General features: G+C 54.2%; 1 protein-coding gene across 3 annotated transcripts in view; it reads right to left on the bottom strand.

Moving 5' to 3' along the window:
- Positions 1-272: 272 nt before the first annotated feature.
- Positions 273-25,795, bottom strand: part of FGF18 (fibroblast growth factor 18) — a 38,250-nt gene continuing 12,727 nt past the window's right edge. The window contains exons 3-6 of one of the 3 annotated variants that reach the window (XM_058440406.1): positions 21,639-21,819; positions 8,714-8,820; positions 1,266-1,354; positions 297-610 (exon numbers count right to left, since the gene is read on the bottom strand). In XM_058440406.1, coding sequence (XP_058296389.1) covers positions 445-610; positions 1,266-1,354; positions 8,714-8,820; positions 21,639-21,819 — 543 coding nt within the window. In that variant the 3' untranslated portion in view covers positions 297-444. Of the gene's footprint in view, positions 1,355-8,713; positions 8,821-21,638; positions 21,820-25,795 lie in introns of all 3 variants that reach the window. The other 2 variants (XM_032158616.2, XM_058440405.1) reach the window with 2 other exon arrangements.

Raw genomic sequence — 25,795 nt, 5'->3', positions numbered from 1 at the left:
TGCATATGAACAAATGCATATGAGTAAATGAAGAGGCCACTGAACCAATGACCCATTAGAATGGAATCTCCCTGAAAGCAAGGATTTCCATCGGTTCTAAGGCTGTCTTCTCAGCGCCTGGTGCATAGTAACGTTGAATTCAAAGAATGAATGAATGAATGAATGAATGTGCAAGGCCCTAGCTCTCAGTGCAAAGACCACAGACCAATCAGAAAGCATAAGACACAGAGGCCACCCTGCCCCCGCCCTGCCACCAGCCACCACTCGCCTCATGGTTTTTTAAATAATTTGTCTGTTGTTTTTAATTGTTGAGGCAGTAATACTTGGTTCATGAAACTGCAATATACAGAGAGGTGAAATAAATAGCTTATATATATATATAATATATATAATATAGCTGGTTTTAAAATATTCCCTTATCATTGGTGTACTAGGTCACGTGAGTCACGGAAGGTCGATAGCAGCATCCTCCAGAACTGCGAGCAAGGCAGGGTCACCATGATTGGACGAGGCGTCTGTCGTCGGGAGGTCGAGGCGCGGAGAATTCCCAGGGGCACGCCTTCCCTGCGCGGTGTCTCGGGGCAGCTTGCAGCGGACAATAAATAAATGACTGCAAACCAGAGAGCGATTTTTGTTGGAGTTTGGGGCAGGGATAGAGGATTGGGAAAGTTAGGGGGAGTTTGTTGGTGGGCGGAGTACTACTTTCTCTTTGTTTTTCTTTTTTTTTTTTTTTTTTCCTTTCAGAACCTTTGGGAAAAAGGACTTTGGTTTCTCAAAGTGTTGGTTTCCTCATTCAAGTCCTCCTCTGGGGACGAGTTTAGAGTTGTCTGTTCCTAGAGAGACAAGCACCTGTGGGTTGACTACAGTCCCTTTGCGTGAGTCTTTTGTCATCGGGGGTTTCAAGTCAACAATAAAATCCTTATCACCCCTCCCCCCAAGAGTTTTGGTTCAGTTTTTGTCTTCTTTTAAACACAATGTACAAAAATAGAGCTTCTTCCTTATTTTTCATGTAAAAATATTCCTCTGATGCAGTTCTCTGGGAGGGTGAGTGTGGCCAGGGCGACCTGAGGGGCCGCGGCGGAGTGGCCTAGGCGGGGTGTGTGGGCCGGATCCGACGGGACCTCTTGGTCACCGTCGTGTACTTGAAGGGCTTCTGAAGCTCCGGCTGCCCCTTGGGGTAGCGCTTCATGAAATGCACGTCCTGCTGGTTCTCCCGGGTCTTGGGGCCCTTCCGCGGCCGCCCCTTCTTGGTGAAGCCCACGTACCAGCCGGAGTACTTAGCCGACATCAGGGCCGTGTAGTTGTTCTCCAGAACCTTCTCGATGAACACACACTCCTTGCTGGTGCCATCGGGCTGCAGGGGAGAGAGGGGGAGTGTTCAAGAAAATAATGACTCAGTGATGCTTGCTAAAGCACAGTGAGGAAGGTTTTATTCAGGACCATTGTGATTGTTGTAGGGACAACTGTAATGAGGTTTTGCAGTGGGGGAGAGAGATTGAGCTAAATTCTGAATACAGCACAGGCAGGTGGGGGTTTATAGCCAAGGAGCAGGGTGGAAAATGACTAAGAGGAAACATCAAGGGTGTGGGGGATTCTGGCTAAAGCCACCTAACAGAGATTTTGCTGAGGACAGGCCAGGGTGACCAGACGTCACCTGGGGGATGGAGGAGGATGAGGACCCTGATCATATATCAAGAGTGGGGGGTTCTTGCTAAACTGACTTAGCAGGGCTCTTGCTAAAACTGGATTTTACAAAGAAGTGCACAGATGGGGCATAACAGAAGGTTCAGGAGCCTGACTCTAGTTTGGCCAAGCGAAGACTCTTTGTTAGGAGGAAAGAAAGGGGACAGCAGGTACAAGGGGCATGGGCAGGAGGCTGCGGCTGGGGCAGCACAGGAGAGAGAGGCTTCGCTTACTGGATCTGTGGAGTAAACTTTTGTTACTGGCCCCTGCATCTTTCCCCCACCCTCCAATTAGGTAACAGACTCCCAGCGTCATTCAGAAATCTATTCCTTCCCCACTCTCCACCCTCATAGCCCAGGGGCTCCACCTCATCCCTACCAGAGCAAGACATTCAGACAATATTTTCCCTTTGGCCTCAGTGATTGGCTCACAGGTGAGCAAGTGACCCAAGCCATCCAATCAGAGTGTTCCTTGAGACCTTTTCTAGGCAACCCCAAACATAGGTGGCTTTAAACTGGAGGAGTTTGTAAGGCTGAAGCAGAGGCAGCCACTTTATCACCATGAGGGGAGGTCCTGTCTGACAGTGAAGCCAGCACAGATGAAGCAAAGCCAAGGAGGAGAGAAGGAGAGAAAGTAACGCCTTGGTCACATCATTTGGGCTCTAGATCCAGCCATGTCTGAAGCTCAAGTCACCTCACGGTTATGTGGGCCAATAATGGCTCGTTTCCTTTAAAACAGGTGATACTGTGTTCTATTGCGCACAACAGAAATGAGTCCTGATAGATTTGCATAAAACCTGACATTAAATCAGCTACTCAGCTGTAACTCAACTCCACTGTGATCTAGTTAAATATAAATTACATGTCATGTGGGATGTGGTGCATTTTAATACTTGGTATGAAGTAAGGTGGGGGCCTCCAAAAATAAGAGATTTTGCATGGCCAAACTCCAAACCGTGCCGTCGGTTGTGGGATCTCAGGCTCCTGGGCCGATGTGTGAACTCCCTTGGGAGCCTGAATATGCTGGGCAAGGAGCACTGGATTTGGAGTCAGAAAACAAATGACCTCTAACACTTCTCCTGTGTAACCTCAGGCCAGTCAGTCCCACTCTGTAAACCTCAAATTCCTCACCTACCTAATGGGAACAATGACTTCTGCATCATAGAGACACTGTGGGACTGATGTTTATAAATGAATCTGACACACAGTAGGAGCTTGCTAGATTATTCCTGAAGGGCAGCTGTTCCCGATAGGGCTGGCGTGCCTCCCTTGGATCTGGTCTGGACAGGGGGTGGTGAGGAGGCAGGGTGTTAGTCTCCTCTCTGAGACAGCCGAATTGCTCGATGGGGAAGAGTGGGAAACACACAAAGTTGGAAGGCCTGAATTAGCAGCACTCGAGTTTCCAAGTAACATCTCCAAATTTAGGCCGGGCCCACTCCTCGTTACGGACGGATGCCCAGCCAAGCTGGAAGCCCAGCGGTCTGGCTGTGTGTGGAGACTGAGGTGCGAGTTCCAGCCTTTTGTTTGAAGTGGAAAACAGGCTGGAGCTTCCAGGAACGTTCACCTTTGAGCAGAGGGCAAGCTTGGGCCCTCCAGACAAGTGCTGAACTTTGCAGAAAGGGACAGGCAGGGTAAGAAAACACTCTCTGGAAGATGAGATCTTTCGAGGAGGCTACAGAACAGGCATGGGCAGACCTGGGACACACATGTGGGACCCAGAGGACAGTATGGGTGGCGTGAGCAGCGAAGGTCTACTGTAAGGAAAGCCAGGGTAAGTGTGCAAGGCAGGTGGAGAGGAGTGGTCCCTGGGCTCTGGGTACCCCATGGAAAATTCTGGAAGCTGCGTGTCCAACCTGAATCCAGGTTCTTTGCCGGGTCTTAACCAAACAGTCAGAGCAAACAGAACAAAGGCTACACCATGATGCTCCCCCATCCCAGAATACCTGCCACTGCCTGGAAAATGGCTTTCATCCCTCCAGGCTCAGCTCAAAAACTGCCTCCTCTGGGAAGCCTTCCAGGACTGCCCTTTATCTCCCTGGACAATTCTTCTTCCTCATTCAAGACTCCAAGCATCAAGCCTTACTGGGCTCACATACTCCATCTTCTGAACCCCATTCCTCCTCCCCACGCCCCAACAGAGAAATTCCATATCTGCCTGCCTCCGCATTAGCCCAAGTGCCTGCTGAGGTCAGGGCTGCTTCTCAGTTCTCTTGTTGCTGAGCACAGGCCTTAGCTCAAGACAGGGGTGCCCCGAGCATTTGGGGTTGAACGCATTTTCATTAGGATGGAAACGGTGGGAAGACACATGAAAGCGGTTTCCTCCTGAAGAAAATAGACTCTCCCTCCTGGATCTGTTATAAATGTCCCAGAGACAGTCATAAGCTATGAGAGGTCCCTCCTGAGACACACTGATTAGGGAGACAAAGCAAGCTGAGCCCTAGAAATTGTCTAGCCCGCTTGGACTCCCTACTCATTCATTAACCATTTATTGATTGCCAACTACAGACCAAACATTGCTACTTCCATTACTGCATTTCACCCTCTTCTTCGACTCTGCTTGGTAGAAGAAAGCAGAGCTCAGAAGCAAGTCGGCTTGCCCGAGGTCATGGAGCTTGTAAGTGGCAGAGCTGGGATTTGAACTTGCCCTAGCCACTGCAGCTCATTTCCCCTCTGCCCAGTTCCAGAGAGGTCCGCAAGGGAAAAAGGTGAGGAGGAGCAGGTGCTGCCCATCAAAACATCTCACGTCCCTCAGGCCTACATAGCCACCACTGGCACAAAGCAAGGTTTTGGATGTACAAGGAGCTACCCAGTGCCAGGCACACGGGCTCAATGCACGTCTGGGTTTACTTAAAAGGGTTGAAGAGCTGAGCTTTGGGCTGAAATTCACGAATCTTGGGAACCAGCCCTAGGGCTATGATGATCACAAGTTCCCCTCCATGACCTCAGGCAAAAATGGATAAGAAGCTAACAGCAGGCTACACCCGGGCTTGACACTTGCTCTGCTCCTGGCTACCTCTATGACCCTGCTCACCACAGCAGAGATTCCAAAAACAAAAACACCTGTGCTTGGGCCCGACCCCCGGAAACTCTGACTTAATTGGTTCAGGCAAGGCAGAAGCATCAGTATGTAGAGAGTAAGTGAATATTCCATCCCAGAACCCTGACGATGTAGCAGAATTTGATCTCTTTCCTACTACTACCTCCAACCTCTTGCTTCCCAAACTGGAGCCCTAGTCCTTCTATTTGATCTGAAGATGGAATCCTGATGGCCTCATCTGGCCCCTAGATCCAGTCTTACCTGAAACTAGAATTACCCCCTGGACTGTTGGTTTTTGTTGTTGTTGTTGTTGTTGTTTGCTATATAAGCCCCATATTCCCTTTTTACTTAAGGCATTTTAGGTTAAGTTTCAGCCATTTGCAACCAAAGCCATCTTAACAAAGATGTGCTGGTGGGCAGAGCACTCCCCTGCCCTGAAAAGGTCTGTGGCTCTATGTTGCCCCAAAAAGGACTCATCAGTGATCACAACAGGTGGCGGCAGATGAGAAAAATACAATCTGGGTTGCATCTCCAGAGATGGGAAAAAAAATGCCCAGCACATCATGGTAGACACTCAACAACTGTTTACAAAATGAAAGGAAGCACCACCTCCTGGGCCAGGTGACATGGGTTCCAGAGGGGTAGCCAGGAGAAGGGGGGCCACCTGAGCATGCAGGGGCTGGGGACAGAGCTTTGGCATCTGATTGGTACAATGCAGCAGAAAGAGTAACTCCAGCAAGGGCCTGCAACCTCTGGAAAGCTCTGTCAAGGGCTCGATGCAGGTACCCTTGCTGTGTTCAGAGATGTGCAGGGTTGGCACACAGATGGCCCAAGGAAGCTGCCCCATTGAGCCACTCTAAAGGAGTCGGCACTGGAGCTCAGACCAGGCGTTCCCACACGTGAAGAAGTGACCTCGTGACCTGGCTCCAAAGGGGAAAGGGACTAACACTTACCAAGTGCCTACCTGCCTACTAAGTGCCCAGATTATCATTCCCATTTTACAGATGAGGACGCTGAGGCTCAGCAAGGCCAGGGCGCTTAGATTCCGTTGGGTTGATGTGGATAATTCAGGCTGTAGCTTAAGAGTCAATCCACAGACAGCAGGAACCATGTTTCTATTTCTTTGGTGCCCCCGGAGCCCTTTGGCCAGGTACACAGAACTCAAATGAACGGATGCAGAATCGGCCCTCAGGGAGCTCCCAGTGTGACAGAGGATGCAGGCACAAAGACAAACAGTGACAACCCAGGTCAGCAGACAGGCAACAGAGGGCTGTGTGAGGGACTGTGGGGCTCCGGGGTGGGTGGGCTGACAGAGGGGTCAGGGAATGACCAGCCAGGACTCAGGGCAAGTGGACAGAGGGAAGGGCAGTCCTGGCAGAGGGCACAGCATGGACAGTGCCCGAAGGCCCCGTTCATGGAACAGCGGTGCTCAGTGCCACGCATCTGGAGCATAAGGAATCCATGTGCCCGGGGAGGCTCCCCAGGGCCTTTGGTGTCCCATAGCAAGGTGGGAGGACCCATGAATGGGTTTGGAGCTGGGTGGGGGTGGAGGGCAGGTCATGTGCTGCCCTCCAATGCCGTATGTGCTGCAGAAAGCCGAAGGTGGGCAGCAGGGAAAGGCCTGGAGGTGCAGAAGCCACACACCAGGCGGCTGGGGCAACGATTGCAACGATTTCCGGGATGGTAGGAGGCCAGAACAGAGGCGGTGGCAGGGGTTAGGACAGGAGGGGACTCCCAGGACCTGAGGCCCGACTGGGCAGGGAGGCTGTAGTGAAGACCGCAGCCCAGGAGCCAGATTCCCGCCTCGGGGGCCAGAGAGCGAGGGGGCGCTGGGCGGGGCAGAGGTCAAGCCTGGACAGGTGGATTTGGGGGCGTCCTCGAGTCCCCCGGGTGGGCCCAGAAGACAGGAGGCTGGCAAGGGATGGGGGCGGGCATGGAGACCCCGGCGGGAGCAGGGGAGGCGTCGGGGGCCAGGGCCGGGCCTCCCTCTGCTGCGCCAGGGCGCGCCGCGCCAGCTGAACCGTCACCAATATTAATGACGGGAGAGAGGGCGAGGGGGCAGGAAATCGGAGCCGGCTCCTGTGGAAGCGGTGACTCAGCGGCTAGCCCGCGGGCGGGAGGCGGCCGGCGGCGGGGTGGGGGGGGGCGGCCCGAGGGGACGGGGCTGCTCTTTTGACCCCCGTGCGGCCCTCCTGGGGTCAAGATGCCGGGAACAGCGCGCAGACGGCGAGGGCGGGCCGCGGCGTGGGCACGGGCACTGGCGGGTGCCGCTGGCCCCTGCTGGGGGAGAAAGAAAAACGAGCCGAAAACTCAAAGCAGGTTGGGCCTGGGAGGCGGCCCAGGCGGGCAGGAGAACAAAGCGCCTGACGCGGGGCTGGGCCGCGCCGCCACAGGAAACGACCGGCCAGGCCAGGGGGACCGGCCAGGCCAGGGGGACCCGGCGCCCGCGCCCCAGTCCGCGGCCCCGGCCCCGACCCCCCTCGCCGGCCGGCCAGCCGGCCGGCCTCGCAACGGCGGAAAGTGAATCACTAATTAAAACCACTCCTCGGCATCCCGGAGCTGCGCTCTGCGGATTACTATTATTTTGCTCTTTGAGAAGCCTCAGTTGGTGTGGGCAGTGCGGCTGGAATCTTTTCCTTCCAAACCGGGCTTTGCATCCCGCCGAGCTCTAGTGTGGGACCTGGGACAAGTGCCCGGGCGTGGCCGAGCCTCGGCTTCCTCATCTGTGGAATGGGGATGGTAGCTGTGGCAGCCTCCTGGGATTCATTGGGGGCGTTTCAGTTCAGTGCCAGGCAGAAAGTCAGTGCTCAATTAGCGGAAGCTTTATGACAGTAATTATTAACAAAAGAATGCCACAATGCCCTGGCTGGGATCCCTGGCCTGTTACATCCTCCACAGCCTCTTGGGTATGGGGGAGAGGGAGAGGGATAAGACTTGGGGGATTCAAAAAATCAAAAACATGGCTTCAGCAAGACTGAAGTCATCTCCCCTATCCCCAACAAGATGGAATGAACCACAAATAATCAGCCAGGGCATTGCCCCCAAGCACAAGCCCATCCCCCTTGGAATCCAGGCCTACCCTCCACCCCACTCCACATGTCCAGGCAAAACCCCCTCAACCCTGGTTATACAAGCTGCATATGGGAGTCAGTCCCTGCAGAGAGAAGGGGACAGAGAACCTGACCCTACCATAGAGCTCCTGTGGATAACACCTTCCATTCGAACACCCAGAGGAAACAGTTCATCACTTTTGCAAACAAGTGCACCCAGGAAACTTAACAGGGGTGCTGAGAAGCAGCATCATTGGAGACTCAGATCCCCACACACGTGGGTCTCCCCAACCCGAGGGTCCCCCAAACCTGCACCCCCACCCCTGCCCCCGCCCTACTTTGTTACATGCAGCTCTCTTGCCAGTTTCAAAGTAATAAAATCTTCCTGAAATGCTAGAACCATGAGGCCCAGCGCTGACAAGGCGGCCAGGTTCCAGAGGCCACTGCTGCAGGACGGTAAGCCCCTGGCGATTGTGAAAACGATCGCTGCAGCCACAGCCCTTGGCCTGCTGGTTCCTTGCTCCCAGACGTCAGGGACACGTAGCCAGGGTGCCCCAGGGCCCCTCAGGGATTCTCCCACTACCAAGCAAGCCAGAGCTCCACACCCAGCAGGAGAGACCAGGGCCCTGTGTGCCCCATAAGTCACAGCCATGGATACCTCAGCCTGGTGAGCTCAAGTGCCCGGGGAAGAGAAGTGGAGGATGGGGTGGGGTGAAAGGAAGAGATTACAGTCTCTCTCTCTCTCTCTCTCCTGTCTCTCTCTCTCTCTCTCTCGTCTCTCTCTCTCTCTCTCTCACACACACACACACACACACACACACACACACACACACACACGGCCTGTTTTCCATTTGGGACTGACAGTGCCCTGGACACATTGTTCCAGCTCCCAGAGCTGCCAGAGGGGAACCCCAAGTTCCCGGGAATACCAAACCATCACTCACCTTCCCCACGAGCTTGCCTTTGCGGTTCATGCACAGGTAGAATTCCGTCTCCTTGCCCTTGATCCGGACTTGACTACCGAAGGTGTCTGTCTCCACTAGGAGCTGGGCTTCGAAAGGCAGAAGGAGAACAAGACACATTTTATTACCAGGGGCAATGGCTGGGTCTAAAGGCTCAGTGACATGGTCCCTGGTCCTATCTTTGGTCCCTCACTCCCCCAAAATCAGGCATGGGGAGGCCTAACAAGTCCCACAGGACAGATGCCTAAATAACTACAGAGAAGTCAGAGAAGTAGCAGTTCCCGGCCCCTCGGGCAGGGAGATGGAAGCTGCCTATCACCTGTTCCCTTCCCTCCAGGCTCTCTTGGCTCCACTTGGGATCCAGATGGCTCCAGCCAGAAGGGAGTTCTGCCCCCTGTGGCTAAACACCAGTGTGCCCTTCTCCCCATCGTCACCCACCTTCCCTAGCCCCTCAACTCTACTCCACCAAACAGCAAAAAGAGCCGTGCAAAAAACCCATTTCCCAAAGCAGGACAGACAGCCATACAAAAAGGCCATTCTCCCAAGTAGGACAGGCGGCCATGCAAATAACCCCATCCCCCAAACCCAAAGCAAGACGGACAATCATAAAAATAACCCCATTCCCCAAATCAGGACAGATGCCATACAAATAACCACAGAGAAGTAGCTAAGGGGACCAAGGGGACAGATAGACACAGATGCAGGCACGTGCACGCACACCTCCCCTGCCTTTCAGGACATCAAGCTATTTCCTACAAAATTTAGGTCTGTGGCCCCTTCCTGCAGGACAAACATCTGGAGCCCCTGCTAGTGCCCCCTGGCACCTTTACCCTGGCTATTCATAGCAGGAAGGGCACAGGGAGTGAGGTGCGAGCTCCCTGGGAAAGGGTATGCAGGATATTCCACTGCCCTCCATGGAGGCCACCAAAGCTGAAGGGTAACTAACTCCCAGGAGCCCAGAAATCCCAATCAGGACCAGATCCCCCCTGGAATCCCCCAGGGTGGGAGACCCCATGCTACACCATCCATGCTCCACAAAGCCTCCCTCAGGATGAGGGGTCCAGAGCTGATCCCCCAAAGCCCTGCCTGAATAAGGACATCAAGCAGGCAAAGAGTGACTGTCCCTTGATTAGGTGTGCTGTGTCCAAATCTTTTCCTCTCACTCCACCAGCCCACATTTTTCTCCCCAGTAGGCTGCTGTGTGACTTTGGGTAGGCCACGCGCCCTCTCTTAGCTCTCTCTCCTCTCTGGTCTTAAACCCCTGTGCCTGACACCCCAATACCAACTGCTTTCTTTGCCTGTGACCACCCCACTCCCAATTCGTTGTACTCTTTTCCCTGACCCCTTGCTTCCTAGCCCCTGCCCCTCCCTCACCCACAAAAGTTTAATTTCGGTGACAAGGGACTTGCTTCTCCATAACAAAAATCATAGCCCCAAATTCCTGAGTACAGTATCCTTGGAGCCGCAAAGAGTATACCTCAGTGCCCCTAAAATACACTAGGTATGATTTTAATAAAAAAATTTACAAATATAGACCCTGGTGCCCTGCTGTGAAAATTAAAACCATCTGGAACTTGAGATTTCCAATAATTAATCTAGCCCTCCTTTGACACCACTACTAATTAAAATACGATACCCACCTTTCCAAGAGGGAAAAAAAGAAGAATTTACATAAAATTTAAAGATCTAAAAAGAATTTAGTAACTCTAGAAACAAGGGGAGGCACATTCTTCTCTCCACCTCCCCCCAGCCCTAGTTAACACTGACTCAGGGATATTAACCAACCCCGAGATGGGGGTGGGTGCAAGCCCTTGATCCTCCCTGTTCCCCTTAAGTCAAATTCCCTGTCATTTCCTCTGTGAGCTCCCTCCCCAGGGCCAAACATCACAGCAGCTCTGAAACTTGCTTTCTCCATCTCTTCGTAAAGCTCAGGCCCCACAGCGGGTGAGGAGTTATGGGGGCGTCAGGACAATTTCAGGCGCTTCTGATGAGGGGAAAAGATGAGAGCTTTGGGGTGCACAAATCTGGATATGAATCCCTGGCCCCAACTGTATGACCGTGGGCCTCAGTTTCTTCTCCTGTAAAATGGGGGTATAATCTTCAATAGTTATTGTGAGGATTATACAAAATGATGTTGTGAAGAGTTTAGCATTCTCTTCTCAGAGGTCAGGGAGGGAAAACTCAATAAATGCTGTTTAAGTTTCCCACAAACTGAAAAAACCAAACTGTTTTCCCAAAAGAAAAGAAAAACAAAAATATAGTGGAAGGAAATCGGATGTGTCTGCAAGGGTAGAGAGGAGCTTCCCTCCCCAGGTCTTGAGCTATGACCTGAACTTCCCAGCATCCTTCAGGGCTGCAGGCATCCCACACTGCAAAATGCATCAGAAAATGCCTGGGGCTGGGGCTCACCGGGTCTAGTTTCGTTCTGGCATTGCCATCCTAGGCTGTGTGACCTTGAGGAAGCCATACCCCACTCTAAGCCTCAGTTTCCCTACCTGTGCAAGGGGGAGGGGCTCGACCCTATTCTCTTTCTCCTTGGGATTAGGAAGTGGGGTCTAGCAGAGGGGCAGGGATGGGAGATGCAGGAAGTAGGTAAAGCCACTGAGCTGGGGCCCAGACAACCCCAAGCAGGCCCCAGGGAGAGACTCCCTCTCGGCCCTTCCCAGCACATGCCTGGACCTCTGTCCTCGGAACAGTTCCTGCTATGCTCCCCTTACAGTGCACTGAAGCCATCCATCCCGAGATTGGGTGTCTCTGTCCCCATTTTACAGTGTAGGAAACAGGTTCAGAGCAGCACCCAGCAAACAAGGGCTGACCTCAGGACTGCCTGCCTCTTTCTACTGGGGCCTGGGCTCAGGGGAGAGGCCCCCAGGTCCGGAGGGACAGGCCTCCCAGCACAACCCCCACCCCTCACCAGCCAGGGCCACCGCAGGAAGCCCTGGCCTTTGCCTGAGCTGTCCAAATGGCCTGGGGCAGAGGTTGCACCTCCACCCACCACAAGCCTAGCCACCCCCACCCCAGCATGGGGAGGGTCTGCGCCTGGCCGTCACGCCAGGGGAGCCAGAAGTCTGTTCTCTCCCCGACCGCAGCATGCGATGGAGTGACCTAGACTCCACTCAGCACATGACATCATGAGGAGGGAGCCGGGCCAGAATTATGTAAAGTCTTTGGGGAGTAATAGCAGCAGCAGTTCTCAGAGAGAGAGAGAGGGAGGGAGAGAGAAAATGAGACAGAGAGAGACAGGAGAACGAGAAGAGAGAGACACCACCCAGGCCAGATCCTCAGCGTCAAGCATCCATTCCCATGACCCAAGCCCCCAGGATGCTGCTCTCAAGAGCCGGAAACCTCATCCCGGCTGAGGCACAGCTCCATTCGCGGGGCCTGCACCAGGCCAGGCAGAGGGGTTGATGACATTATCTCATCCTGCTCGTTGGACTTCCTCACTGCCCCGGCCGGGCCACCGTCCCCTCCAGCCTGCACAACTCAACAGCCCCCTCCCCTCGCCACTCTCACCCCAATCCATCTCTCCTCCACACCACAGCCAGAGGAATCCTTTAAAAATATAAATTTGCCAGGTGCTATGGCTCATGCCTGTAATCCTAGCACTTTGGGAGGCCGAGGTGGGTAGATCACCTGAGGTCAGGAGTTCCACACCAGCCTGGCCAATGTGATGAAACCCCATCTCTACTTAAAAAAATACAAAAATTAGCCAGGCATGGTGGCGCACACCTGTAGTCCCAGCTACTCGGGAGGCTGAGGCAGGAGAATCACTTAAACCCAGGAGGCAGAGTTTGCAGTAAGCCGAGATCATGCCACTGCACTCCAGCCTGGGCGACAGAGTGAGACTCCATCTCAAAACATAAAATAAAAAATATATAAATTTAATTGTGTCCCTTCTCTGCTAAAGACCTCCTAGGGATCCCCAACCCACATAGAAGAACATGTAAACTCTTCACTGGGACCCGCAAAGGGCACACAGCCTGGCCCCTGTGGACCAGCCCTGCCTCCCTTCCTTGCCTCTCCCCTCTGGCACGCCAAGCATGCTCCTGCCACAGGGCTTTTGCACATGTTGTTCCTCTGCCTGGAGGCTGCTTTGCCCAGAGCTTCCAGAGTGGCTCCTCATCTCCTAGGTTGTGGCGCAAATATTGCCCCTCAGAGAGGCCTTCCCAGACCATGATGTCTAACGCTGGCAGCACCCTCCCCAGTCCAGCCCTACCCCATTCCCCTGCTCCATTTTCCTGAGAGTTCTTCTCCGAAACTCTTATTTTTATTGTTGGTCTCCACCCAGCAGAAAGTAAGCTCCACGAGGACAAGAAGCTATCTGTCTTATCACCACTCTGACTTCCAGCACCTATCCCACGCCTGGCTCAGAGTGAGTGACCAGTAAGCCAGTTTTAATAAGCTCATCAACAGCCTCGTGGTGTGGGGATGACTAACACCATTCACTGGCTAATGAAAACGAAATTGAGGGAGGTGAAGTGGCTTGCCTGAGTCACATGGCTGGGAAGAGCAGGGTAAGGTCTGAGTCCAGTGTCTGATTCCACGGTCAATGCCCTTCACCACTGTGCACCTTCCTGGTGCGACTCTCAGTGCCATTTGCAAGAACCATGGGCTGCCACCCACCCACTCCCCAGCCTCAGTGACACAGCGAAAAACCTTTTCCCTCTCTGGGCCAGATCTGGGTAACCTCTGAGGCCTCTTTCAGTTCTGCCCCTCTGGAAAGTATCAGTAACTGACATTTCTTTAGAGCTTCTGATGTGCTGGGCATTGTCCTAACTACCTTACATGCATTATCTCATTTAATTCTTACCACCATCCCAGGTGGTTAGAACTATTATTATCCCCAATTTACGGGTGAGAAACCCGAGTCCCACAGTCACACAGTGATGCAGCTGAGATCCAAGCCCAGGCAGTCTGACCCAGAAGTCTTGGGCTTTGCCTGTCTACCCAACCCCTCACTTCTCAGAGGCCCCAGTCCCTTTCCTGGGGAGCGAGTGAGTGAACAGCGAAGGAGGCAGGGGAGGTCTTCTCTTTGGCCCCATTTTCTTTGGGCAGAAGTTAGTGGATGGGGATGTCCACCTTCCCTCAGCTCCACTTCCAAATGACTTTGAGGAAGGAGGGAGTCCCCAGGGTCACCCTGAGAAAGATACCTTTGATATTGGGAGATGAGGAAACCCTTAGGACCACCCAGGGCTGGGCTGCGACCACAGCCAGACAGAGGCAAGGAAGGTTTCAGATCTGATGAAGAGGAGAAAAGGCTGCATGAAACAAAAGGAGGAATACAAAATGGGAAGCTCCAGGCTGCAGCTGCCCCGGCACACAGCCTCTCTCCCCAGGGCTCCGCACAGAGCAGGAGCCCAGAGGCCACACAGGGCTGGGGCCAAGGAGAGTGGCAGAAAGAAAAAGGGCTCAAAGGATCTGCTCCCTTCTCCAGCATCCAGAGAGGAGAGCAGCAAAGGGGGAAAGAGTGCACGAAGGGAGCTGGAGAGAAAACTCTTTCTACAAAAAACTCATGTTGTCTCTCCCCACTTTAATGCCTGCAGCAAAAATGACTAAAGAATGATGATAACAGGCCGGGCGTGGTGGCTCACGCCTGTAATCCCAGCACTTTGGGAGGCTGAGGCAGGTGGATCACGAAGTCAGGAGATCGAGACCATCCTGGCTAACACAGTGAAACCCTGTCTCTGCTAAAAAAAAAAAAAAAGAATGATGATAACAGTGAACACTTATCTGAGCATATACCATGTGTCAAGCAATGTTAAGATGTTAAGAGTGTGAATGTGGGGCCAGGCACTCATGCCTGTAACCCCAGCACTTTGGGAGGCCAAGGTGGGCACATCACCTGAGGTCAGGAGTTCGAGACCAGCCTGACCAACGTGGTGAAACCCTGTCTGTAATAAAAATAAAAAAATTAGCTGGGCATGGTGGCATGTGCCTGTAATCCCAGCTACTTGGGAGGCTAAGGCAGAGAATCACTTGAATGTTGGAGGCGGGGGCTGCAATGAGCCGAGATTGCACCACTGCACTCCAGCCTGGGCTATAGGGCGAGACTCCATTTAAAAAAAAAAAAAAAAAAAAGAGTGTGAATGTGGAATATCTCATTTGATCATCACAACAGCCCTATGAGATAGGAACTATTATGCCATTTTACAGATGAAGAAACTAAATCAGTGTAAGTTAACAGAGCAGTTAAATTGCTTGACCAGAGTCTCACAGTAGGACCAGGATTTGAACACAGGCAGAGCAAGGCCAGAGCCAGTTTGAAACAGATGGAGATTCAGACTGAGGTATGCAGGCAGAGAGGGGACAGACATTACACAGGCTGGTGATGACAGAAAAGGGAAGTGGCATTGAATGATTGATTGGTTGACTAATCCCAGTGTGCTTCCCCAGCTGGGTTTCCCAGAGAGTGATCTGGGGCCTCGCTGTGAAGACTTTGGGTGGGAAACAGCAGGGAAAGACTCAGAGAGGCAGCCAGAGGCCTGGAGAGAGACACAGCACAGATACAGAGTTGAATCCCACAGACGCAGGGGACAAGACCCAAAGAGACGGAACCCAAGAGAACACAGCTGGAGGGTGGGTTTGTTTTCCCCAAGCCTGGGGTAAAGTCCCCAAGACCCGCAAGAGCAGCAGGGGAGCTGGGAGCCAGGGAGGGGCTGGGCCCCCAGTCTGGGGCCCTGCGAGGGCTGGACGGTAGCTGGCCAGCTGCAAAGATCCCAGTGCTGACAGAGTTGCTGGCTGCTCTCCAGGCGTCTTCCCCCAGTGAAGAACCATCCTCACTACAGACAGCACTGAGCGGTCACACTGAGTCAGCCCTCCCTCCTTCCCCACCGAAGGCGGACCAGATCTCGAGAGAGGGAGAGAGAGGCGGGGATGGAGGAGTTGTCACTGTAACACACACACCCATGCACATACACACACTCTGCTGTATACGGTCTTTTCTCAAAGGTGCCCACAGTTCCCTTTCTCCATAGGGACACACCAGAAAGTTGGGGGGAAAAATCAATAGGGTTCATCGGGAGCTCTGTTTAACCCTAGCTGTAGCTCTAGCATACCCATGTCAGTCAAGGGGTTGGTGAGGTGTGGGTGGTCACTCCTCCCTGGGGACAGAAGCTGTGGGACAGAAGCTGCTCAGAGGGGCAGGGGTTTAGGTGGAGATAGGAAGTTCCATTCCCAGCTGGGAGACCTCCGGGGGGAAGCTGGGTCTGATGATCACCCTATCCCCACTGCACAGTGCAAGGCTGGCCGGATAGAAAGGAAAGGTGGTGGGAAAGGAGGGAAGAAGCACTGATTTGCCAAGTACCTACTATGCACTGAGATCTCTGCCAAACAGAAGGAAGCCTCTTTGCCTCAATGCACCAGGGGAAAGGACACCTGCCACACACCCCGACACACGCAGGGCATCACTCATACATCCACTTGCTCAAGCATATACTGACAGCGTCTTCGTGGTTGGCCCTGTGTACCGGAGATGCAGCAGTGAACAAAACAGACAAAACCTCCACCCTCCAGGAGTTCAAACTCTAACACAGGAGACAGATAGTGGGTAACTAAATATATAACAGAAGGTCGGATAGTGACAAGTGCTAGGAAGGGGGGACAGAGCTGGGGACTCTCTGATAAGGGGACAATCGTACAGAAGCCTGAGTGGGTGAGAGAGTGGGCCATGGGGATATCTGGGAAAAGAGCATTCTCAGGACAGCAAATGCAAAGGCCCGCAGACGGACAGTGCTTGGGTGTTCACGGGACGCCCGGAAGGCTGCTGTGGCTACAGCCATGTAAGCAAGGAGCAGAGGCAGAGCCTGAGGCCACAGCAGGATCAGAGGCCAGGCACACCAGGCCTGCAGGCTGATTCAAGGACATGGGTTTTACTCTAAGTGAGATGAGCACCTCTGAGCTGCGGAGGACCACGCTCACATTTTGGGATGCGTGTGGAAAATGGGCCATGGGGGCTCAACTCTGAGACCAGGGGTCCCTGCTACGTCAGCCACTCAACCAGCCCAAAGGACCTCTGGCAACTACCAGAATGAGGGAAATGGGGACGAGAAGACTCCCTCCCAGCCCCACCACCAACTCAGCAATAGCCCTGAAGCCCCGACCTTCCTCCCTGTGTGAGCCACTGACGGCAGCCCCCAGTTACACTTTGAGTTGCCCCATACATATTTTATGCATCCTTCTGGCCACATTTAAAGGGGCCCTGCTCTCTGCCAGGCCTTGTGCTGGACATGGAGACATGGCAAAGAGCAAGACAAGGTCACTCCCTCCAAGGAGCTCACACTCTCACAGGGGCACCAGCCACGTCAACAGATGGTTCCACCGCAGCAGGACCCTTGTTGGGATAAGGGCAAGCACAGGAGCTCTGGTGCTTTGTACCCGGCCTGGGGGCTCAGAGAAGCATCTGCACTGGGGCGCACTGACTCCCTGTAAAGCTGGAATCACAGACTCGCCCCATGCCTGAGCTTGAGGCAGCTGCAGAGTACCAGCTGCACACCCTTTACCCCACCCACATTACAGGTGGGAAAACCGAGGCTCAGGGAGAGAACGAGTAGGCTCACAGTCACGTGGAAAGTTCATAGCCTAGGTTCTTCCTACTCAAAGTCAGCCTCTAGTAAGGAACAGGGGGCCCTAGACTGGAGGCTCCTTGATGGCTAGGATGAGGCATCTCACTCACCACAGCAGCCCCCCTCCCCTGGTGCTTGGGCTTGGTAATTTATGTTGAATGAATAAGGGACTGAGGGGAGACACACGCAATCAGGGGAACCAAGGGCCCTCCTCCCTCATTGGGGCAGAGACCTTGCTGCTGGGAATCACGGGTGGACGCCTCTTCTACCTGCATCTAACCTGCCAGGTCCCACTGACAGCAGACAGGAGTCCCGCTTCTTCCCTCAGGTCCTTTCTAGAAGCCTCTGGAGCCAGTACCTGATGGCAGTTCCTCACCTGAGCCCACGATGGCACCACCCCCCCACACACCCATAGTAAGGAGGTCAGGTGGTGATTATTAATACTGGTTTAATGATCATATAATCTTTGGGCATAAGATTCTCTCATTTCAATTTCCCTGTTTGTAAAAGAGGAAACAGGATCAGAAAGGCTAACTCAGATCCACGGTCTCCCACTCGAAAGTGCTGGAGCCGAGATTCAAATCCCATTAAATTCCCGAGCTGACAAGCTCAATCCTCCAAATACCATCTCCCTGGCTAGCAGGGCCGCTCTAGCTGGCCTGCCCAGGGTTATTCTGGGCACTGTCAGTCTGGAGGCTGGCCCGCTGCAAAATGGGGTTTTTTAATTATTTTTTTTTTCTCAAACAGAGAAATCTTTTTTCAAATAAAATCAGGCAGGAATATCCAATCGTAAGGTTTCATAAACTTTAAAAGCAGAGTTGCCCCGTAAACCCCCTGATGCTGGAGTCTCCCTGCGCGTGGGCTCAGCTGGCCCCCTCCTTCTGAGGAGCTGGTGCCTCCCCCTCTTGTCACATCCCAGGCTTAGGGACATCTACCTCCAGGGCAGGTGGACGAGGCCTTCTCCTCCCCACTTGGCAGATAAAGAAGCTAAGCCCAGACATGGAGGCTCTTCCCCAGCTCTGCAGGATGCTCAGTGGCAGAGCTGCAGCTGGAACTCAGTGTCCTGCTTCCTGTTCCAGTGCTGTTCTTTGACATGGCAACTGCCTGCAGGACAGAGTGTCCTGCACCAACGGCAAGAAGAGGGGAGGCTGATATTATCCCAGGTGGGCAGGGTGCCCCTCCCCCACAACCTCGCACCTGCCAGGTATTCAACTACCTAAGCCTCCAGCCCTCTGGCCATCTGTGCTCTCCCTCCAGAACCCAAGGCAAGGCTAAGAAAGTCCCTTATTCCTGGAGCGGCCCATTCTCAGAGCCCTTAAAGGTTTTCGGCACTGGGAGAGCTTTAGGGGACCACAGGGAGACCCTCTTGCAGAATACCAAGATGCGGAAGCCCCACTGACATCCAAGCAGATTTCACTAAGGGACCACCCACTACTGCGCAGCAGGCCAAGAGCCCTGGACGGGCACCCAGCCCCTCATGCCCGCCCACAGAGCCAGCACCTCAGGATTCTGGCCTTTACAGAGGCAAATCTGAGGTTCTGAGTGTCTGTGGGGATTCCAGATTCCAGGTGTTTACAGGGATGTATCCGTGGTATTTGCTGAGACTCCGAGACTGCATGTTATAAAATCATACGATTCTGACAAAGCGTGTGGTACATCTCAGATTGCATCATTCTCAGTGGGAGCAGGTTCCTGAACTGTCCTGGGCATTCTGGCCGCCCCTCACCCTGAGACAAGGCAGGCCCCTAATGCAGATCGGCAGAGCAGGCCCACCCTCCTGCCCTGGCTTGGCCACATAAATCACCCTCCCAATAATATTTGTATTGATTATCTAGATTGGAAGCCTCAATTGGCTCCATTGTCTCACTTCCTCTCCCAGGGCTCACAGATGGGGTCCCTTGGCCTCATCTGCATTTCTAATGTGGCATTTAAATGGAGCAGCAGCAGCCAGCAAGGCCCTGCACTGCCCTGGGTGTTGGGGGGTTCGGAGGAGTACAGAAACATATTCCTTGAGAGAGGATCATAAAGTCTTAGAAAGCGTGGTGCTGGCAGAGAAGCCAAGAAGGCCTAGTCTTCAGGTACTGGAAGTGCTGCCCACTGGCCCTGCCCAGGCACTTGTCAGATGCAGCAGCTCAGGCCCCGCCCCCAAGACCCACTGAACCAACATGGGCATTTGGACAGGATCCCTCTGTGGTCACACCCCTGTTACACTTAAGAAGCACGGCCAGGCACAGCCATGCTCACGCCTGTAATCCCAGCACTTTGGGAGGCCGAGGCGGGTGGATCACCTGAGGTTAAGAGTTCAAGACCACCCTGGCCAACATGGCGAAACCCTGTCTCTACTAAAAATACAAAAATTAGCCAGGCGTGGTGGCGGGCGCCTGTAATCCCAGCTTCTAGGGAGGCTGAGGCAGGAGAATCGCTTGAACCCAGGAGGCAGAGGTTGCAGTGAGCCGAGATCGTGCCACTGCACTCCAGCCTGGGCAACACAGCAAGACTGTCTCAAAAAAAAAAAAAAAGAAAAAGAAAAAGAAGCACTGTGTTAGCCCAACCATTGTGCAGAGGAGAAACCAAGGCCCAGAGAAGGCAAAGTGCTTGTCTGAGGTCACACAGCAGGAAAGATTCCCTGAGTTCCCAGTTCAGACAGAGGGAACGAGAGGGCGAGTGGCTTCTGGGGTGAGGGGCTGGCCATTTCCGGGCTCCCCTCCCTCTCGAGCTCCCGCCTCCTGTCTCAGGGTGTGGACAGATGGTTCAGACCAGAGTCTGACCCCCCTGTACTCTCCCAGCCTGGAGGGGCCAATGAGAGCTCCAGGGACTCCCCAGAAGGGCACCTCCTCCCGCCACGGCCAGCCAGCTGCCCCTTCTGGCAGCCACTGGACAGCAGATCCGAGGGAAAACCACCACCTGGGTCAGCCCAGCACAGCCAGGCGTCTGTGGAGGGGGGCACGAGGGATGGGAGGCCCCATAGAGGCGGCCAGCAGAGGGCCTGGGAGAGGTGGGGAGGAGGGAAGCTGTGGTCCGAAGGAGGGAGGCAGAGCTGGTGGGGAGGGGGACAGAGAGGTGGACAGAAACAAAACGGGGAAGGGGGAAGAGCCGGGAAAGGAAGAAGGGGAAAGAGAGTGGGAGGGGAACAGAGGCGGTAAAGAGTGATGCCGGGGAGAAGGGAGGCAGCTGGCCTGGAGGTGCACAAGCCCAGCGTGGCCCAGCCCTGCCCAGCCTGGCCTGGCCTGGCCCAGCCCCCAGTGACGGTGCAGCTGCCACGCTTGGGCCCTACCATGAGGTCAGTCCTGCCCCGGGGCTGAGGGAAAATAAATGGTGTCCAAGATAAAAGGTCCAAGAAATTATTTGTCTTGTTGTCACGTCCTGACTGCAACGGGCAGGGCTGGCAGGCAGGCAGGGCATCGTCCCAAAAACGCTCAGGCTGGCAGGTTTGGCTCCACACACAGGACCATGGCCCCAGATCCCCAGGCCCAAGGCTGGGGCCTGGGCCATCTCCCAGAACCTGGGCCTGAGAAGGCAGGAATGGGTGGGGGCAGGTGCTTTCCCGGTGAGTGGCAAGCACCGGGAGGCCTTGCAGCAGTCTCCGCTTTTCCTGCCTGGCGATTTTAAATAAATAATCTGCATGGTATTTGCTCAGTGTCTGTCTAGGCCAGAGGCCCTCCAACCTCTGGGAAGGTGGAGTGCTGCCTGTTTCGCTCGCTGCTGAGCACCTTTGTGGACCAGGGGCTTGAGATGTCTCACTCCTCCCAGCCATTGCAGAGGCAACATAGGCAGGGGAGCGGGGAGAGTTCCCAAGTACTCCAGGACGGGTGGGCAGTTCCAGGGTCAAGGGCAGGTCAACAGGACCATGGCCCAAGGTGTTAATGAGTGCCACATATCACAGGTGCACAGGTTCAAGCTCAAAGCGCCCATATGCACACGCGCACATAACACACACACACTAGGCCGATTTCCACCACCAGCAGCTTCCAAAAAGCATCACCTCGAGGCTCCTGCCCCTTGAAGTGGCTGAACCTGGGGCTGGTGAGTGGCGGCATGGGAACAGCCACCTGCTTTAGGCCATCCCAGGCAAGCCACCGATACCACAGCAAATGCCACTTATGGGGCATTTACCAGCCAAAGAACTTTTCATTCACATCTTCAGTTAGTACTCCTGACAATGCTCTCAAGGATTCACTATTGCATCCCCATTTTATAGATCAGGAAACAGACCCAGAAAGGGTCAGTGCCAGGTCCAAGATCACACAGCCAGGAGCAGCAGAGCTGGCATTTGAACCTGAGGTCTCTGAGGCCAGGAAGGACATGTACACGGGTACACGGGGTAGGAGGAGAGGGTTGGCACATACCATACTTGTCCCCATCCTCGCCGCGGGCACTGATCCTGCGGCCCAGGACCTGGATGTGTTTCCCACTGGTCCGGCTGTAGAGCTGGTACAGCCGCAGCTGCTTACGGCTCACATCGTCCCGAGCCCGCGTCTGGTTCTCCACGTGGATGCGGAAGTCCACGTTCTCCTCGGCAACCAGCACCTGAGCAGGGAAGGGGACACAATGAGCCACCCCGGATGTCCTAGGCCCACTGCATGCGGGAGCCAACCACATCCACCACAAAGACCAACGGCTTCTCTACACTGGCTCTGAGCCAGGCCATGGCACACACTGATAACCACCCCTTCACTACCCCCATTCAAAGACAAGGCAACCAGGGCTCTGAGAGGTGAGGCAAGTTGCCCAAGGTGGCCCAGACAGAAAGTGGCAAAGCTAAGAATCAGGCCTAGGTCTATGTGACAACAAAGCTTCTCTTTCCACCACAGCCACAAATTAAAGCAAGAACGATTCTCAGTAAAATGGTGGGGCAGAGCTCCTACCCTGATTCCATCCCGGGGTAGCTGTGAGGACTAAGTGAGCAAACGGGAAGAAAAGTACTCCAATCCATACGGAGATGGGTGAGGAACGAGAGGGGATGGAACGCTGGGTCCATGGGGAAAGAAGGAGGCCTGGAGAGCCTCACCCAGGGAACCAACAGTCCAAGTCCGCTGTGACTTCTTCCCCTGCAGTGATGCTGGGGTCTCCTCCCCACACCCCAAGGGTCCTCATGCTGGCTCCCACACCAAGCATTTGCCCACATCCTGAGCTCCTCTAGGAGAAGCCTTTGTTTTGCATCTGCCCCCAAAATTTCAGCTCCCTTGAGGCTTAGCTTGCGCCTGTCCACATCCTCCAGGAAGCCTTCCCTGGTTACACCAACACATATCACGCTCATCTTCCTTCCCTTCTCATTGGGACGACTTGCACCTGCCTCCTCACTGGACTTCTGCTTCCACTCTCACCCCCTTGCAGTCTCTCTTCTACCAAACCCAATCCCCTCTCCACACTCTCTGGGGCTTCCCATCACACTTCTGTGAAGGACTCCTCCAAGGCCTCAAGGCCCTGCAAGGCGAGCCCCTGACTGCTTTGCCACCTTCCTCTCCCACCACTCCCTCCCCACCAGCCACACTGGCCACTGGCCACCTTGGCATGGTTCTGGGCATTCCAAAATCAAAACACACTCCTGCCCCAGGGCCTTTGCACTTCTTCTTCCCTCTGCTTTGATGCTCTTTCTCAGATCTTTACATTCTAACCCCTTGAGCTCACTCAGGTCTCTGCTCAAATGTCACCTCCTCACACAGGCCTTCGTGGACCCCTTTCTGAAGCCACCTCCAGCTCTGACACTCTCCCTCCCCGCCCCCACCTTGCTTTGTGCTTCTTTCCAGCACTTATCTGGGTTTTGTCTTTTGGCCCCAGTAGACTGGCAGCACCATCAAAAAAAAAAGGACAGAAAGCTGGAGCAGTGTCTCTCATTTGCCACTATATCCGCAGCACCTAACATGGTGGAAACTCAAACTCTTCTTGAATGGATGCATGAACAAACGTTGAAAAGACTTGGAGTGCTGTTGTGCCATTTAGCATTGGAGCAGGGTCCCCTACACCCTGCTGGTTGTATGCATGTCCTATCCCATGTCAACCACAATGCTGAGCCATTCCTGAAGCCCAGACAGCATTCTGGGTTTGTTCCCTGTGTGCCCACAAAGTCTATCACAATGCTAGGCACAAGGGACCCCCATTCCCACACTGGCACGGCCCCACTCAGCCCACGGCAGAGCTCTTGGGACCCTGGCTGCCCAAACATCTGTCTCACCTCTCAGCTGTGAGCTCCCAAGGGCAGGGATGTGCTTCCTTCATTTGCTACAGCAGGACCTCTGTCCCCAAGCTGACCTGCATGGATCTCCCGATCCTGGACTGGGCCCACAGGTATGACCACATTGTTGAACCTTCATGATTGTCCTCAGGGTGGAAGCATCATCCCACATTATGGATGAGGAAACTGTCAGCTCCACTGACAGGGCCCCAGAGCAGTAATGGAGAATTAACCCCAGGCCTTGTGACCCTAAAAACTGTGTTTCCTGTGCCCCACCCCTGCAGGCAGCCCCAGGCCACTGCCTTGCGGGGCCCTGCCTGCCCCACCAGTGCCGTCAGGAGCTGGCCCTGGTTTCAAAACCCAGGATGTGCCACTCTCTAGCTAAGGGACCTTATGCAAGTTATTAAACTCTAGTGCCTGTTTCCTCGCCTATAAAATGGGGTGATGGTAACAGCACCCTCCTCATGAGTGGCTGTAAAGATTAAACATCTAAAGCAATATAGTGAGTGCTCAGAGCAGTGCCTGGCTCAGTAGGGGTAACTAGTGATAGAACACAAGGGAACCCTTTATGGGGCCCTCGGTGAAGCCCTGCAAACCAGATTATTTGGGAAGATGCTATTGCTTTTGATAGTCCTGACAACCTTGCACCATGAGAACGCTTATCATCCTCATTGAACGGATGGAGACACTAAGGCCCAGAAAAGTTAAGTCCATTGCTCCAAACCACACAGCCCAGTGAGGCAGGGCCTGGCCTGCTGGCCCACCACGTGCGCCTCCTCTTCGCTTCCCCCACCCCTCAGCAGCCACACACGTCACTCGCAGCCTGGGTCTGATACCTGGGCCCGCCTCCTTCCACATCCTGCTGCTCAGGGACAGAAGAACTCCAGTGCTCCTGAGGCCCACACCTGGTGGGCATTTGTCCAGAAACCTCCCCACCCGTGGCCTTTGACCTTCCTGGAATGACTTCCGGAGGTGGCTGGCCCTGTCCCCTCCCCCAAGGGCAGGCCTCTGGCGTCCCCTCCCTGTCCTCCAACCCTCCTCCTGCTCACAGGAGACCTTATCGACCAGAGGTCAAACCAATCTCCTTCCCCCAGGTCCCCGAGGGGAGCTGCCCTGCCCCAGAAGCCGGCCTCCCATTAATGATTTTCTCCCTGGCCCACTGGACAGAGGCAGCGTGGGTGACCCAGGGTCAGCAGGGGCTGTCGGGTGGCACTTCCCCAGGATGTGGGAGGGAACAATCCATCTTGCCCAGCTCCCACCATTGAAGCCCCACTCTGTGGCCAGATCAACCCCCAGGGAGGTGGCGGGGGTGGCCTCTGGCTCGGAAACAAGGTCTGTTCTCCTGGAAAGGCAGGAAGCACCCCAGGCTTCCCAGGCAAGACCTCTGGAGGGTGTGACACCCCCTACCCTGAAGCCTTTCCTAGCCTCACCTCCCAGGCTGGGTGAGGGCCCCCGAACACTCTACTGCAATGGCTTATCGTCCCAAGTCCAGTGTGACTGGTTCATCCCTGAATCTCACCTCTGCCCTCAGAAGGCAACCAGCAAACGCAGGCCAAAAGGCTGCGGGCAAAAGTGAGGGAAACCTGGAGGCCAACATCAGCCCTGCCACTTACCAGCCAGAATGCCCCACAGAGGGATGTGTTAAGGCAACTGACTGCTCAGCATACCTCTGTTCCAGACACTCTGCTAAGAAGACCCCTAGGCCCGTCGCAGTGGCTCAGCACTTTGGAAGGCTGAGGTGGGCGGATCGCTTGAGGCCAGGAGTTCAAGACCAGCTTGAGGCCAGGAGTTCAAGACCATCTTAACATACTGAAACCCTGTTTCTACTGAAAATACAAAAATTAGCCAGGTGTGGTGGTGCATGCCTGTAATCCCAGCTACTCAGGAGGCTGAGGCCGGAGAATCACTTGAAACCGGGAGGCAGAGGTTGCTGTGAGCCAAGATCACACCACTGCACTCCAGCCTGGGTGACAGAGTGAGAATCTGTCTGAAATAAATAAATAAATAAATAAATAAATAGAATTTTTATCAAAAAAAAAGAAGAAGAAGAAGAAGAAAATGACCCCTAGACATGGCACCTCAACGACCCATGGAGGTGAGCACCTGTTAAAGCCCATTTCAAGGTCTGCCGCCAGAGCACATGCATAGCGGGGCTGCCTTGGGAACATCCACTTCTCCTGTCCTACTAGCTGGGTGGCAGGTCACTTGGCTCGGTGCCCTGCAAGGGGTGCCTATCTTCAAGGTCTTCCCAGAACAGTCAATGTTGCTGTCGGCCTGGCTAACACCCCTCCAGGCATACAATGATCAGGGGTGTTGAAAAGCTGCGGTTTG

The sequence above is a fragment of the Hylobates moloch genome, unplaced genomic scaffold (assembly GCF_009828535.3).
Source record: "Hylobates moloch isolate HMO894 unplaced genomic scaffold, HMol_V3 SCAFFOLD_6, whole genome shotgun sequence".
In the NCBI taxonomy this organism is placed as follows: Eukaryota; Metazoa; Chordata; class Mammalia; order Primates; family Hylobatidae; genus Hylobates; species Hylobates moloch.
The sequence above is the reverse complement of the archived record's forward strand: the minus strand, read 5'-3'. Positions and strand labels throughout refer to the sequence as shown.